The sequence below is a fragment of the Hypomesus transpacificus genome, chromosome 23 (genome assembly GCF_021917145.1).
Source record: "Hypomesus transpacificus isolate Combined female chromosome 23, fHypTra1, whole genome shotgun sequence".
Taxonomy (NCBI): Eukaryota; Metazoa; Chordata; class Actinopteri; order Osmeriformes; family Osmeridae; genus Hypomesus; species Hypomesus transpacificus.
The window spans coordinates 10,352,177-10,368,686 of NC_061082.1; the positions used below are offsets into that span (position 1 = coordinate 10,352,177).

Sequence of the window (16,510 nt, forward strand, 5' to 3'; positions counted from 1 at the left end):
GTGCGACGCTACTCGTTCTACACCGTAGATTCTAGTAGAGTCGTTGAGCTGCAGGAATTCGGCCTATTTTGCTTTTGGATGTGCTTGATTAAATTGGTACTATTGTAGGCTACTTTGCAGTACTACCACCACCCCTCAAAACATTTACTTTGCAGACATTGCAAACAGCCGACGAACTAGCTTGCAAGCGTGAAATATCTCCACACAGCCAACTGTTTGGCTCGCTCCATGTTGCTTTTAAATTTCTGTCCACTGTACGGTGTTCATTTTAGGACATCCTCAGATCTCAGACTCAATTGTCAGACTCAAACGAAAAGGCGTCAAGTCTCAGACCAAAAGTCGTCAGACTCAGGCGAAACGGCTTCAGTCTCAGAAAAATCTCTGTCATTCTCAGACAAAACGCCCTCAAACTAAACGCCGTCATTCTCAAACAAAACGCTCTCAAACCAAACGACGTCATTCTCAAACAAAACGCTCTCAAACCAAACGCCGTCATTCTCAAACAAAGCGCTCTCAAACCAAACGCCGTCATTCTCAAACAAAACGCTCTCAAACCAAACGCCGTCATTCTTAAACAAAACGTTCTCAAACCAAACGCCATCATTCTCAGACAAAATGCTCTCAAACCAAACGCCATCATTCTCAGACAAAACGCCCTCAAACTAGTGATGGGAAGTTCGGATCATTTTACTGATTCGGTTCTTTGATCTGAATCTATAGAGCCTATGCAGGTTACATGAAAAATGATCCAAAGACTCGTAGAAAAGACCGAGTAAGGAATAGAACGAATCGTTCGTTTCCTCTAGCTACAAAGCCTATGCAGGCCAAGTAAAAAATGATCCAAAGACTCGTAGAAATACAGAGTCGGGGAATTAACGAATCGTTCGTTTCCTCAAACTACCAGTACAGAGCCTATACAGGTCACGTGAAAAACGATCCAAAGACTCGTACCCGAAGACCGATTTGGGAAATGAACGAATCATTTCTGTTTATTTGGACGAGCCTTTAAAATAGTCCCGATCCGCGGCCACGAGAAATTGAACGAATCACTCTTCGAGAGGACTCGTTACTCCCGAGTCCTTGTAAGGAGAATCGTTCAAGAACGACACTTCTCTATATCAAAAGTAAGTTTTCTTGCTGTACCAGTTAACAGAAACAACACCATGGTATTCACTTTAAAAGCTGTTACTTTAGCTAATTCAGAAAGCTAGTCAGCAGCTCCCCCATCTAGCTAACTTTAACCAAAAAAATCTGACAAAGTTTAGTTTGAGGGAGTTTTGTCTGAAAATGATGGCGTTTAGTTTAAAGGCGTTTTGTCTGAGAATTATGGAGTTTGGTTTGAGGGCAATTTGTTTGAGAATGATGGCGTTTGGTTTGAGAGCGTTTTGTTTGAGAATGACGGCGTTTGGTCTGAGAGCGTTTGTCTGAGAATGATGGCGTTTGGTTTGAGAGCGTTTTGTTTGAGAATGACGCGTTTGGTTTGAGAGCGTTTTGTCTGAGAATGATGGCGTTTAATTTGAGAGCGTTTTGTCTGAGAATGACAGAGGTTTTCCTGACGGCGTTTAGTTTGAGGGCGTTTTGTCTGAGAATGACAGAGGTTTTTCTGAGAATGAAGCTGTTTCGCCTGAGTCTGACGACTTTTGGTCTGAGACTTGACGCCTTTTCGTTTGAGTCTGACAATTGAGTCTGAGATCTGAGGATGTCCTAAAATGAACATCGTACCACTGGTTGGACACGAGCTGTACACCTCACGGTGCAATGCTTCAAGCTAAAAACTTCCATGGTTTACACATCAGCGACAACAAATAAATAAGAACTCAAATATTTTTACATGTTTACAATGTTTGGTTGCTATTTGATTACTATTGTATGTTGGACCAATACACTATTTTGTTTCTACTGATTTATTCGAATAGGCCCTACGTTTGATTACATTCTATTTACATTTACATTTACATTTAGTCATTTAGCAGACGCTCTTATCCAGAGCGACTTACAGTAAGTACAGGGACATTCCCCCGAGGCAAGTAGGGTGAAGTGCCTTGCCCAAGGACACAACGTCATTTTTGGTGTGCTCGGGAATCGAACTGGCGACCTTTAGATTACTAGCCTGACTCCCTCACCGCTCAGCCACCTATTTTCGCATTTTGAATCTACAATTGTTTTTTTTTAAAATAATTAATAAATAAGAATGCAGTTGATTACACCTGTTATTTTGTCTTAGTTAGTAAAGTCTGGTGCCTTTAGTCTTTTCCACATGGTGGAAGGAAGGTATAAGGTGGGAGGTATACAGTTTATTATTACGTAATTCAACAACGGTATCGGATCGGTATCGGGTATCGACAGATACACAAAGCCCAGGTATTCGGTATCGGTATCGGGACTGAAAAAGTCGGATTCATGCATTTAGCAGAGCTTTACAAAAGTGCATAGGTCACTGATCATAATAACGAGATAGCCCCAAACATTGCGGGTAGCCAAAACATGAAGCATACATTGTGAAAAACCAAATGAGTCCCAAAGGGAAGAACCATAAGAGCGTGTAGTTAAATAAGTTACAATTAAACAACATGAACCTCAAAAGTGCAAGCGTGTACCTGTAAAAAGTAAGCAACAATAAACAACAATAATATATTTCACAGCGAGTACAATTAAGTTCCATACAGAGGCAGAGAACATAAGCACTCCTGGAGGGTTGGGAGGTGCAGACTTACATTATTACTAGACAGGGTAATATAAAGAGAAGTAAATATTTGACAACATTAACAAAGCCTAGATCGCATCTATGGTTAAAGCAAACAATTGCTGACCTGTTAATGAACAAACAATGATGGCAGTAATGTAGGATAAACAAGCCTATTTTTCTCTTTGTCAGATCAGTGTGTGCCGAGGGTGGGGCTTGATATACTCTCAACAGTTTCACAGGCGGAGTCAAGTTTTTGATATTTCTTTTTTCAAGCCTCAACTTTGGAGCCAGAGTCGCCTACCGCCCAGACTGAGGGAGCATTCTGAACCACTGAGTGGGATCCAGAGAGATAGAGATAGAGAGAAAAAGAGAGAAAGACAGAGAGAGAGAGAGAGAGAGAGAGAGAGAGAGAGAGAGAGAAACATAGAAAGAGAAAAGGAAAAAGATGGAGAATAACAGAGGGAGGGAGAGAAAGAGAGGGAGGAGAAAGAGAGGAAAGGAGAGAAAGAAAGGGAGGAAGAGAGAGAGAGAAAGAGACAGAAAGGAAAGAGCTGTCCAGGCAGCTGACAGTCTGCTTTTCCACTTATCCCCAGTCACACGTGTATGCCGAGGGCCACAGCCACAGCCTAACTCAATAAACAAGCTTTGAAATTAAGGGAGCGAGGAGAGGTGTGTGTGTGTGTGTGCCAAGGGAGTTAACAGTCAGGGCCCACGCCCTGACAGCCTCCAGGCTCTACTGATGAGCAGCCAAATCTGACCAGTGTGAGCCCGGACAGAGAGGCCTCTGGGCTTAGGCAACACACACACACACTGGCCCAAACATCAGGACCTGGACCAAGGGTCAAGGGTCAGGACCTGAGGGTGAGCCTGATCCTCCGGCTGACGGTTCATCTTCAGAGGCAGACGGAGGCTCTGAGAGGTCTCAGGAGGACCAGGGGTTAGAGGTCGCGGCAACCATAATACGCATGACATGCTACACACACACGTCCACACACAGCATCAGCTGGGGGTTGGGGGTGTAAGGGCTGTATGCTCGTACGCTCGCTGAAGCTGTCCCAAAGAGCAGAGTGAGTGCTGCAAAGAAGGACCAGATCAATATGTAATTATAAAAAAGCTGGCCAGCCATCCTCCTGTCCACACACGCAGACACATACACAAGAAGAACACACATTCACAGAAACATACACATACAAATATACACACACACACACAGCAAATACACACACTCACAGAAACAAACACACAAGCACACACACGAAAACACATTCCCAATATGAAGAGGACTCGACAATAGTCGGTTCCCAGGGAGAGAAATAGTTTGTCTCTGGTTTCCACTCCACTCTGTCATCTCACATTAGCTCGGCTGTGCACGACACACCACCCTCCTGTCACAACACAGTTCACGACTCCCTCTCTCTCCTCTTCTCCTCTCCCTCCCATCTCTCTTTCATTTAACTCCCCCTCCTCTACCTCCCCCGAGGACCCGCCCTCCCACTCATTCCCCTCTTCCTACACCCCCACCCAGCCAGACCCTGGTAAATAAACAGGTTCTGGATTGGACTTGGCAGAACCAGTGGAACCTCTAGTGGAACATCTAGACTCCGTCACAGACTTGGATCCACATCTGAACTGTTTCTGTGCTCAGAAAACGAAACCTCAGATGAACCAAAACTGGCCGCAGACAATAACACTGCAGAGAGCGGAAAGCTACTATCTCCATTTATATCAGCCAAAATATCAGCTAAATATCAGCAAGGTTACACTGTGTGCTCTGAGTCTGTGGGATATATTAGCCGTGACGTTTAATCCCAGCACGCTAACAGATTTCTGCCTGTTTTAGTTGACATTTAGATTGACATATTTAGCCTGCCCTCCAGCTATCATGAAACAAATAAAGCTAAAGTGGTTAGCCTCATCCAATTAAAGAATGAGTGAAGGGATGAGGAAGTGGTCATATCCAATGAGAGAGGGGTTCGAGCAGGGCGCCTGGTCATAACAGAGTTTAAAGTCATAAGGTTCGCATTGCTCTTGACAGAGAGAGAGAGAGAGAGAGAGAGAGAGAGAAAGAGAAAGAGAGAGAGAGAGAGAGAAAGAGAAAGAGAGAGAGAGAGAGAGAGAGAGAGAGAGAGAGAGAGAGAGTACCCAGAGCTGTCTGGTGGTGATGGTCCAGGAGGCTTGTCTTCTCTGATCACAGTTTCACACTTCCCTGCTGCCTGCTCCTAAAGACAGAGGTGTCACAGCACCAGGGTAGCAGGAGCACACACACACACGAGCATACATACACACACACGCACCCAAACACACTCACACACACATCCATGCACACTCACACACATACTCACACATACACACACACACACACCAGCATCTTGGGTGTGAGACAAATATGAGATATTCGGAGAGCAACATTTGGAAGATATCACACACGTGCACACACGTGCACACACATCCACACCACATGTTTTGGTGTCTGCTATGCGAAACAAGCTATCTGGAGTTGTTAAAGTAACATTTGGAAGGTTTCACACATACACACACAAACACACATACTCACACGCAAGCTAGTGGTAATGCACTATATTGTGACAGCGAGTTAGGGAGAGAATCCAGCCACAGTCACAAAAACCCTCACGATTCTTCTGGTGTTGTTCTGAATCTCCTGATGCATGAGAGCCCAGGCAGAGAGAAAGTTCTCACATGACCTCAGGCTGCTGTCCCCCCTGTGAGAAATGCTGAGTGTGTGTGTGTGTATGTGTGTGTTATAATATAATTAGATTACAGGCCTGCAGTGAGCTCTGTGTCTGTGTCATTGCTCCTCCTTGAGCGCCTGCAATTCTTCCTGGTCAGGAACTGTTGGACTGCCCTTACACCAGCCTCGTCATACCAGCTACCTCACACTGCTACCTGAGACAGCTACCTCACACCAGCTACCTCACACCAGTTACCTTACACTGTTATCTGAGACTGCTACCTCACACTGCTACCTCACACATACCAACTAAAACCAGCTTGGCCACACCTCACAGCACTGAAGTATGTCAACTAGCCCCTACCTCCACACCAGGAGACAGAGTCCTTGCTCAGGGTAGTCTCTCGCTCCACACGACATTTGCTTCAGTTATCAGTCTTATCGTTCTGGGTCATCACAGCCTCAAACTAGGTCACGTGTGTCTGGACACACCACACACCATATACACACTCAACACACACTACATACCCTGTGCTACACACACACTACACACCCTACACACTGACTACACACCCTACATGCACACAATACACCCTACATACAATGCACACCTTACACACACACTACACAACTCATCCTAAACACACACTACAAACACACTTCATACTAAATACATCTGCATATTTTAGCTTCAAACTAGACATTTTGGAGTTGCAGTATAACCTCATAAAATTTTACAAACTTTCAACTTGGCCCCAAAATGCATTTCCAGACAAGAATATATTTGACACCAATTAGTTTAATAACAGCATCTTGTGATTCAAGACTTCCTCAGTGAAGAATTTGCCTTAGGACCTTCGAATGCAAACCAGACTTTATTCACCTCCACCCCTCCCTTCCTCTCTCCCCCTCAACTTCTCTCCCTCCCTCCCCCTTCTGTCTCTCCCTCCTTCTGTCTCTTTACCTCATACCTCTTCTTTCTCTATCCCTCCCTCTCTCCCCCTTCCTCTGCCCTTCTCTCAGGTGATGCAGGTGCCTGCAGGGAGTCATGTGTCTAGGGGAGGGAAGCAGAGGAGATCACTGAAGAGACTGCTTGCTGCAGGATACAGGTAGAAAACACATCTTTACTGGGGCTGCCAAGTTGAGGGTTACGTTCAAACACAAAGCCTGAAGCTCCAAACTACAACCTAATTTCTTTACGCCTCTCACTCATTTCTTGTCGAGGGAGAGAAGGTAAATGTAGAAAAGAGGAGAAGACAGGAGAGGAGAGAGGACATGAGGGCAGGCAGACAGATCCCTTCTCCACTCCTCCCTTGCTCTACCCTCTCCTACCTCCCTCTTTCCTCCCCCCTCCTCCTTTACTCTTTCCTCCTCTTCCCCACCTTTCTTCCTTTCTCCTCTCCTTTCCTTTCTTCTCCTCTCTTCCCCTCTTCTCTCCTCTCCTCTCCTTTCCATTCCTCTCAACTTCCCTCCTCTCTTCCCCCTTCACTGTGGAGTGAGCTGCTGGGTCAGGACACATTCCAGCCATTTTCTTCCTGTTTGTTTTCCCCACAGTGCACCAGTCCTCACAATGCAGCAGCCACAGCCTGGGGCAGCCCCAACACCAAGTCCTTTGTCCCTCGCTACACCTCAGGTGCACACACACAGACTCTCTCTCTCTCGCTCGCTCACACACATTCACCCTCACACTCATACATTCACACACACAACTGCGTGCACATGCACACATACACACACAGAACAGCTTCAAAAGGTCCCTATACACTCATGCACACAAGCTTAAACACACACATCATGGAGATGGGGAGGTGATAAGAGCTCAGCCTGACAACCGAGAGAGGAAGGCAAATGTACTTGTTTCCATGCTCCATGCCCATCTCTTCAACTTAACTGGAATCTATAATCCTGGAATGATGGTGGTACAGTCACTGTTAACAGAGCCTGAATCATTGCAATCCTTTTCTCACTAGGCTAGTCAGACTGAGAGGTGGTCTCTAAGTGATAATTACACACACACATTATCACATGCACACATCCACCCTGAACCTCTACCAGTCTCACTGCACTTAAACGTCTTTGCTGTCTCTAGAGACAGACAGGCAGACAGACAGGCAGACAGGCAGACAGGCAGACAGGCAGACAGGCAGACAGGCAGACAGACAGACACAGACAGGCAGGCAGGCAGGCAAGCAGAGAGTTACAGATGGACCAATTGTAGCTTCAACATGGCAAATCCAGTAACAGTCAACCCATGAAACGAGAATATTATTCTTTTTGACAGAGGTTGCACTTACATAACAAAAGTCTTTCTAAATATAATTCCAGGCCATTACAAAGAGACAGCTAGGCTCTGAAGACAATGCTGTGTCATGTAGTCCACCACTGCCCCCAGACACCTGTCTAAGCTGGCTCTAGCTTGCCGTTTGGGCGGGGGGGGGGGGGGGGCGGGGGGGGGCTTGAGTGGTATCTATACTGCACTGTAGTCTTGGCTGTGCAGTAGGGTTGGTTGTCTAGTGGGCCGACACACAGTACTTTATCTCACTGTCTGGTCTGACTGGGAGCCCCTCCACTCCTTCCTTACCAGAGAAATGGAGAGAGAGAGATAGAGAGATGGATAGAGTGATGGAGATGGAGAGAGAGAGGGGGAGGGGAGAGAGAAAAATATGGAGTTTGTTGGTGTCTGTGAGTGAAAGAGGGGGACAGAGAGATAGACAACATGAGAGAAAAACAGAGAGAGCACTGCACAGCTCTGCACATGGAGTCTGCCCAATCACCACAGCAAGGGGGCAGGTGTGAGGGGGGGAGGGGGTGCACAAGGCCGTCTGGGTTTCACAGTGTGTCCTTGAAGTGGGGCATGTGGCTTGTTTGGTCAGCACAACTCCCAGGCTGGCACTGATCCAACAGGCCACAGCCAAGACACACACAGCGCCAGGGGCCCGCAGGGCACCACACTCAACTGGGTCACATCCAGCGGGTAGAGCCACCACAGAACTGGATGGAAAGATTCTGAACCGAGGATAAGCCGGTTCTGGTTAGAGATGAGCCCAGTGAAGAACTGTGACATGAGGATCTGTGTTCAGAAATGTTTTGTAACTCTGAGATCTGCCACTCTATGTGTGGCCAGGTTTTACCGTGTGGCCAATGGGAATGTTACAGTCTGGCCAATGGGAAGGCACCGTGGAGTTTCAGTGGAAGTGGGCAAGATGGCAGACCAGCTGGAGGTTGGCACTGTGATGGCACGGTTAGTTTGGCAACAAGCTTCGTCTCAGCTGGACCTGGCCGGGGATGAGCTTCCTGGTTGTGTGCAGGAGAGGTCATGTGACAGAAAGGGCAAGTGGGCACAGGAGGAGGTTAGAAACAGAGGATAAAAGCGTCTGCTAAATGAATAAATGTAAATGTAACAGAGACACCACAGTGTGGCGGGGAAGAGGGACTCCAACCCAGGGACTCCGACCCAGGCTCCAGCACTCTCTCTGGTCCTTATCCACAGAAGAGTCCAAGAGGAACACACCTTTATCCAATTCAACATACAGAGGGGGGATTTTAATCTGCAACCTCTTAATCTGCGGTCAGATGATCTACCACTGACCTACGGTAGCTATCCCTTATGAGAACGTAACCACAGCTGAAATTATTTTAGAATTGCAGCCTGTAGCTTTTGAGCTAAAATTACTGAATAACTTGACGGGTTCGGCAAGGCATCTCTGTCACTTCTAAAAAAATTGAGAGCAAACTTTATAAACTCCATACTGTGCCAGACAGGTGTCAGACAGCGCTAGCTAGCCTGTGAAAAACACATGGTCTTCCAGCTTGATCCTGTCTCATCAGCTTGGAGGAGTGTAGCTGGATGAAATTAAAACAGAGCAGAACACAGCCACAGCTGTAGAGGAAGCTCTGAGGCAGTAACACTCATAAACCTTTGGAGTGCACAGAGACACGTAAGGAAGAAGACACTCTGTCAAGCAGTCGCAGTATTCAAGGACAAAGAGACAAACTATCCTTAAAATCTACAGGTCCCACAAAATAGGACCTGTAATCGGACTACTATCACTGCCTCTCCTTGGATTAAAAAGAAAGATAGGTCAGTCTTGCAGAGTAGGCTTGTGTTCCGGTTCTACAACCAGAAGATAGCATACCAAAGCTTTCATAGGTAGTTTTTTTCTAAGGTTTCCTGGGAATTGTTTCTTGTATTCTCTGGGGTTATTCTCAAGGTGGGTTTAGGTGCAGCTCTATGGTCATATGTGAAGCCCTCTGTGACATTACTTGGAAAAAGGGCTGAAACAAATCAAATTTGACTTGATTGTGAGAACACAGAAGAAGTGTAGCCATTAAGCTTATAGTTAAAACACACATCCACAGAGACACCTCTTAGTAACGAAGGCTCCAGCAGACTCAAATAAGCAGAGGAAACCAAAACCATCTTTCTAGATATTGCATTCCCACACTGCAGACCATCAAATATTCATGTTCCTTTTCATACAGAGCGAAAGGCAGGATGTTGAAGAGTAAAAACAAACACAGGGAGCCTGGAGAGTGGCGTGAAGTGCTGTGAACGATAACAAGATCCTTCTTGGCCAGGAATGAGGGCTCATGCCCGGTTCATGATCATGACCAACACAGCAGACTGAGAAGTACACACAGGCACACACACACCATCACACACACAATTACAGTGGGGTATAAGAGTATGAAAGCTCCGCTGTGCTCAAAGGCACATCCTTAAAATATTTATGACCCTCCCAGACGATGTACTCTTCACAACTGCAGGATAGCCCTAGCATCTTCTCAGCATGCACAACACATACATCGCACACGCACACACACACGTCTTGCTACTTTCAAGGCTGAAACGCTCTTATTAATTGGACTCTATAACAGTGCAAGTCAGCAGCCATGGACAAGCTTGTTTATTTAAAAGGGGGTAACCCTTTATCTGCTCGGAGCAGCAGATGTTCAACCTGTCAGGAAACTATTGAGATGTCCGCATGCCACAACAGAGGGCATAACTAAAATACAGAGTCAAAGTCAGTTGATACAGTTTATGTTTATTGATAGAAGTGTTAACAGCTTCTATTGACAGCACCACTGTCCAAATATGAACTCTCTAGAAGTCTAGATAAAGTTTAACGTTGGGGGAAAATCTCTGTCTTAAAAACCTGCATCATGAGAGAATGAAGAAACAGCATGACCCGACCTGGGATTTGGCCTTTTGTGTTTCTCGCACGTTGATAAAACTGTGCATCCCACACATACACACTTCAGGCTGATGCTGTGTGGCGTGTTCACCGCACGGGGAGGTGAGTCAGGGTGATGGAGCCGCGCATGGTCTGTCTCTCTGAGTCACCATTGACTGACTGAGTAACCAACCCGTCCACTCTCTGCCAGACCTTCCAAAAGATTCCTCCTTAAAGCATGAAACATTGATCAATGTTTAGCTAGAGTCCTCCACCCCCAAATATGTGCATATGACATCATGCTGTTACATGGAGTTCATGCATTCCATTGTTCTTAGACTCATGCTTCTCAGTCCAGCTTCAGTTTAAGGCAGGCCTACCATGTTCAACACCTCACTCATGTGTTACCTAGGCTACTGGCCAACTGACACTTCAGGGCCTGAGGACGGAGTCACCTTCAACCTTTGACCTCATCAAGTCTTGCGGGTTCCTCACCATGAGGGGCAAAGGCTGCAACGTCATCAGAAGTCAAATGTCAAAGCCCTGCTGAACGCCAGCGTTTCTTTGTTTGGCTTTTTTACAACAAATTTATGTTTAGATCCATGAGTAAACATCTGGACACCCAACAGGCAGTGGAACTATGAAGAGTCTGCTATGCGATGCTAGTGACAGCTGCCAATAACAGAGGCTCAAGAAGGAGACCAAGTTCAGCATTCTTACCGGGTTCCTGAAGACGAAGTTAGGTGACCTGCCTAAAAATCTAACAATCTAGAACAGGGTTAAACAACAGATAAAAGAGAGAAAGAAAGACAGAAAGAAAGAAAGAAAGAAAGAGTAAGAGTCTGAATCACCCAGCAGATGAGTCCACCTCTCCTCTCAGCTGAGATAATGCAGTCCATCCGTCTTCCCGCCCTCCTCCCGTCTCCTGACCGCTGGTCTACATCCAGGCCCAAGCAGAGCACAAACACTGGCCCACTTTCAGGGCTGTAACTGTCACCCACAGACAGATACCTTTGCATTAGCAAACACTGTCTAGCAATGCATAATAATTGTAGGACTCCGCTGGCACTTGGTGACGGAGCAAGGTGGAATTACGCAAGTGTTGAGTGTATAATGTTTCTGTCATTGTTGTTATTGTTGTTGTGGTAATGCAGCTGATACAGTGGTCAGGAGTACCAGATCACAACTTGCAGGACAGCTTGACAACAATGACCCAGAGCATGGGACACCACCCTGAAGGCAGCGCTAGGGCCTGACCATGTGACCAGACTTCCACCCCAACAGCTCTCACACAGCCAGGAAACAGTCCTCACACAACCCTCATACAGCCAGGTAACAGTCCTCACACAGCCCCCACACAGCCAGGAAACAGTCCTCACACAACCCTCACACAGCCAGGAAACAGCCCTTACATAACCCTCACACAGCTAGGAAACAGCCCTTACACAACCGTCATACATCCAGGAAACAGCTGTCTACAGCTGCTCGGGCTGTTCTACCGGCCCGTCCACTACTAAATGACTGAAAATTAGCTGAATACAATTTACAGAACGGCAAAGCAGCAGTTTATCCTCGCATCGCGAGCATCGATGCTCAAAAACCAACAGAAAACATTGCTAATATGAAACCTTGCAGAGGCTCACCACTGCTGCAGCTGATATTTGTTTTGCTACAAGGACACACTGTTTAGGGTATTTCACACATCATTGGGCATTCACTGTGGCCAGATCTGCGGTACCACACATCAATATAATGCATGTAGCTCGCTGTATATATTTACATTGACAGATATGTGCACTGCGCAGCACTGCAAGATGGAACTTTGCTTCCTTGAACTGAGCAGGATTGGAACCAACAAGTGTGCACAAGGCACATAAGAGAAATAACACCTTAACACAGTGGGTCACACTGTGTCTCTCTGCCCTGCAATGCCCTTTTGTGTGCTCAAAATGTTAGTATTTACATCAGCTCATCTACTAACATGGAGACAATGATCATGGACCTTCACTACCTTGAAATGGGAAAAAGCATGTAAATCATTAACCCTAATCCAATGTTAGGTTGGATCGATTCATACCTCCTCTGTATAATAACTAGTGCTGTCAAACGATTAAAATATTTAATCGCGATTAATCGCATTAATGTCATAGTTAACTCGCGATTAATCAATTAATCGCACATTTTTATCTATTCTAAATGTCCCTTGATTTCTTTTTGTCACATTCTTTTTTCAATTTTAAAGCTCTTATCAACATGGAAAAGTGGTTCGGATTGCTTCGTGCAAATATTTTTTTATTGAAAACAACATTGCAATCGCCTGGCTTTGACGAGGGGGCGGAGAATTCGCATGAATCGCATCAGCTGTGTGCTTGGCCATCAAGTGGTATTTCAGACTGGACGTGCTACGATGATAACTCAGTTTACAACGACAAAACACACATATCACTTTGGTCTTGTCAATGGAACCATTTGGCAACTTTTTAAAAGTAAACTTTCCATTCAGAATCTTATTGGCATCCATTTCGGCGTCTCGCGCTCGCCATCCACTCAAAACGTTAGCCTACTACCAGAGAATGTCTAATATCCGTAAACGGGCTCTGCTACTACTCTTTAGCCGGCTCGCAAGCCAAACAAGTGCGTGTGTGGCGTGCCTGTTGTTTTATTTCCGGTCTAGCTAGATCCGGTGTGGTGTTGTAGTCTTTCTGACGTCGGTAATTGTTGCAACAGCATGTGAAAAAAACTACAAAGTTTGCTAGGCCAAAAAGAGCGTTAATCGCGCGATAAAAAAATTGACGCCGTTAATTTGGGTTTGCGTTAACGCCGTTAATAACGCGTTAAACTGACAGCACTAATAATAACACAATCAATAGCGTTTGGTAAAACTCTTTAACATTTCCCCTCGCTGAATAGAGACCAGTTTCCTGCAATCTTTACAGTGTCACTACAAATAGAGCATGTGGCTCCAAGACCATGGGAAACAGAGAATGTTTGCAGCATTGGGAGTCAACGAGACAGGACAGAGAGCAGGCCAGACACAGGCATTGCTCCTATCTGGACTCAAATAAGACAGGATGTGACATGTAGAGGACAGGAAGTGGAAACTGGACTGTTATAGATTGGTAGTCCAACAAAACTCTGGAAAGACTCTTCTTGGTGAGGGCAGTGAATGTGCTTATCTGGCACTTACATTTACATTTATTCATTTAGCAGATGCTTTTATCCAAAGAGACTTCCAAGAGGAGCTTTACAAAGTGCATAGGTCACTGATAATAACAACAAGATAGCCCCAAAAGAATTGCGGGTAGCCAAAACATGAAGCACATATTGTGAACAACCAAAATAAGTGCCAAAGGGAAGAACCATAAGAGCATGTAGTTAAACAAGTTACAATTAAACAACATGAACCGCTATAAGTGCACCTGTAGAAAAGCAAGCAACAGTAAAAAATATTTCACAGAGAGTACAACAATATAAATCAGTCACCGCTAACCAACAAGGGCAACAAGTCTCTAAGCAAGAGTCATTGTGATCCTTGAGGAAGCTAACATTGGGTCCAGCAAACCATTCCTAAGTACCGTTGTACTCCCGGAACAAGTGCGTCCCGGAACTTCTCCTAGTACATACCCTCCAGACCTAATGCTGCACTGTCTCTTAACGAGGAGAACAGTGACAGGTGGTCAGAGAAAATACAAGTGGGATATGGACAAGTACATTTTGTTACTTGGTTGTGCTCACTGAGCTATCCACAAAACATTTACTACAGTAGACTGTTATTTTAAAAAGTACAGTAATAGGCTGTAGGCAATTTTTTACTATACTACACTATGCTGTAGTAGGCTATGCTATACTTTACTATAATTTACTAACTACACTATACTATACTTTACTATAATATACTATGCTAGGGTATACTTTATTATACTAGGCTACTTTACTTCACTATTCTATACTACACAATACAGCCTAATGAGAGTCACTGATGCCAATCCCCTTTAACCTGACAGGAATAGGGTTGTCTCTGCTGCATTGTCTCCAAGTCCCCAATCTAATCACACCAAATATAGGGCATTACCATAACTCTTTCTGGCCTTACACAAATGCTCACTTTATTATCAAGCATAAACTAGGCTTGCTTCAACCTCAACCCCATTTCATAAAAGCACAGCATCAATGTCAGGTTAGACCTGCACAGATACAAAGATCCAGGATATAGGCCCTGTAGTAACTGTAGGGCCTTTGAATTAGATAAAACAGGATTTAAAAATAGCAAGCTATACCTCCTAAGGAAAATAACAGTCAAACGAGAGTTGTGTAGAAATATCATTGGGGGCAGCGGTCTTTTCATGCGAGAATAGAAAAAGCATAAGGACACTGTGTCGTATCTACCAGCAGGCATAAATACTGAGCTGAAACTCCAGGCTGAAGCATCTTAGCCCCCAATAGAGGATGGACCCAGATTTATTTACTCTGGTGTGTGAGTCTCCCAAAAACATGTCAGCTGTTTTTCCTCCTTAGTGACCTACATGAAAGGTTTTCCAACTTCAAAAAAGCTCAGTCTTAAAATGGCAAGTGGAAGCTCCTGAAGATACTGTTAAAAGCGAGGACACATCCTGTACGTCACCGAAATAGGATCAAGTGACTCTCCATCATGCTGAAATTAACATTCTGAATGTCACTCGAAAGCGAAGATGTACAGTTACATAGTGCCATAATTCTAAACCTGTTCTAATATACCTTTGAAATATGATCTTTATGAGCTATAGGTCCCTTCACTTCCCGCAGTTCAATCCAGGACTAAAAAGCTATAGGCTTCCGTTTTAAAATTGGTCTCTCTTTTTACCATCATGGGATTAAGCAACAGACACTTAAATGACTGAGTAAAACAACCACATAGGCTACTCTGAACAGGTTCCCAAATTATCAAACATATAAAGCCGCTTGTCTATTGAATTTGGCAGTACTATAGTTCTTTTTTAAATTTTGAATAAGATCTTTGATGTGGGATAACAATAATTGAGAGCTCTTTGAACTGTACTAATATCATTTACAGTCCGTGTGTTTGTGCATTCATGCAGCAGAAAGACAAACGTGTTCTTCTTTAACCATGTGTCTTGTTGGAAGTTTACATTGTTTTTACATTGCATATGTGAAAAACTTGCAGTTTGTTCTCCCATAAACAAAGTCCACAGCAAATCTCCAAATCTCCATTTGTTTATGTATGTAATAGCCTAAACCTAGTTTGACATATTGGCGAAATAACTAGAATTGCTAAGCTGCAATAGTAAACCATAAAAAACAATAGCTATTCAAAACAGTTGCGTAAATTTGCTGTACGGCTCAACTGCTCTGAACCTACATAGATTGAGCAGCTTTTAACACCATTATAGGCATGCGTTTGCAATTACATGGAGAAGGCACTTAGGGCGGTGGTTCTGACTTTAGCTGCACACAAGGACACATCATTGGGTACCAAAAATAAAGACTCTCCGCCCGAAGCCGTGTTTAAGATCCCCCTTGTGTAGTCGTGTCAAGTTGTCTTGTCAGGTTAAGGTTACCTTCGGAGAGTTCCAGCTCGAGCTCGGCCAGCTTCTCGCGAACCTCCGCCGGGAGTGTCATTGCAATCGCCGGTGTCGGCTCCAACATCATCATCAGCAATCCGGTAGAATTTCTCTCTGCCATAATGATCTACTCCAAATTCAAAACAATTGCGTCAAGAACCTACTGCGGACCAAATATTTAACCTTTCCGCGCTTTTGGGCCGCGAGTGCCAGTATAGAGATGGGTGGTGCTGCTCGCTTGCTGGCTCGCTCGCTAGTACGACGGGATACAGATGTGTGAGAAAGCCCTTGGTTCGTTCTCCGTCTGTCATGACATTAAGAGCTAGACAATGCTAGCTGGCATGCCTAGCCACATTTGCAAGCAGTATGACAGACTACAGAGCTTCACTGATTCGAATGCCTC

The 16,510-nt window shown here is 45.0% G+C and overlaps 1 protein-coding gene across 1 annotated transcript in view; it reads right to left on the reverse strand.

The window, feature by feature from the left end:
• The window catches only part of dip2a (disco-interacting protein 2 homolog A), a 78,648-nt gene that overhangs the window by 62,002 nt on the left and 136 nt on the right, over positions 1-16,510 (reverse strand). The window contains 1 exon segment of the mRNA XM_047047004.1: positions 16,105-16,234. Within this exon segment, the coding sequence (XP_046902960.1) occupies positions 16,105-16,234 (130 nt within the window).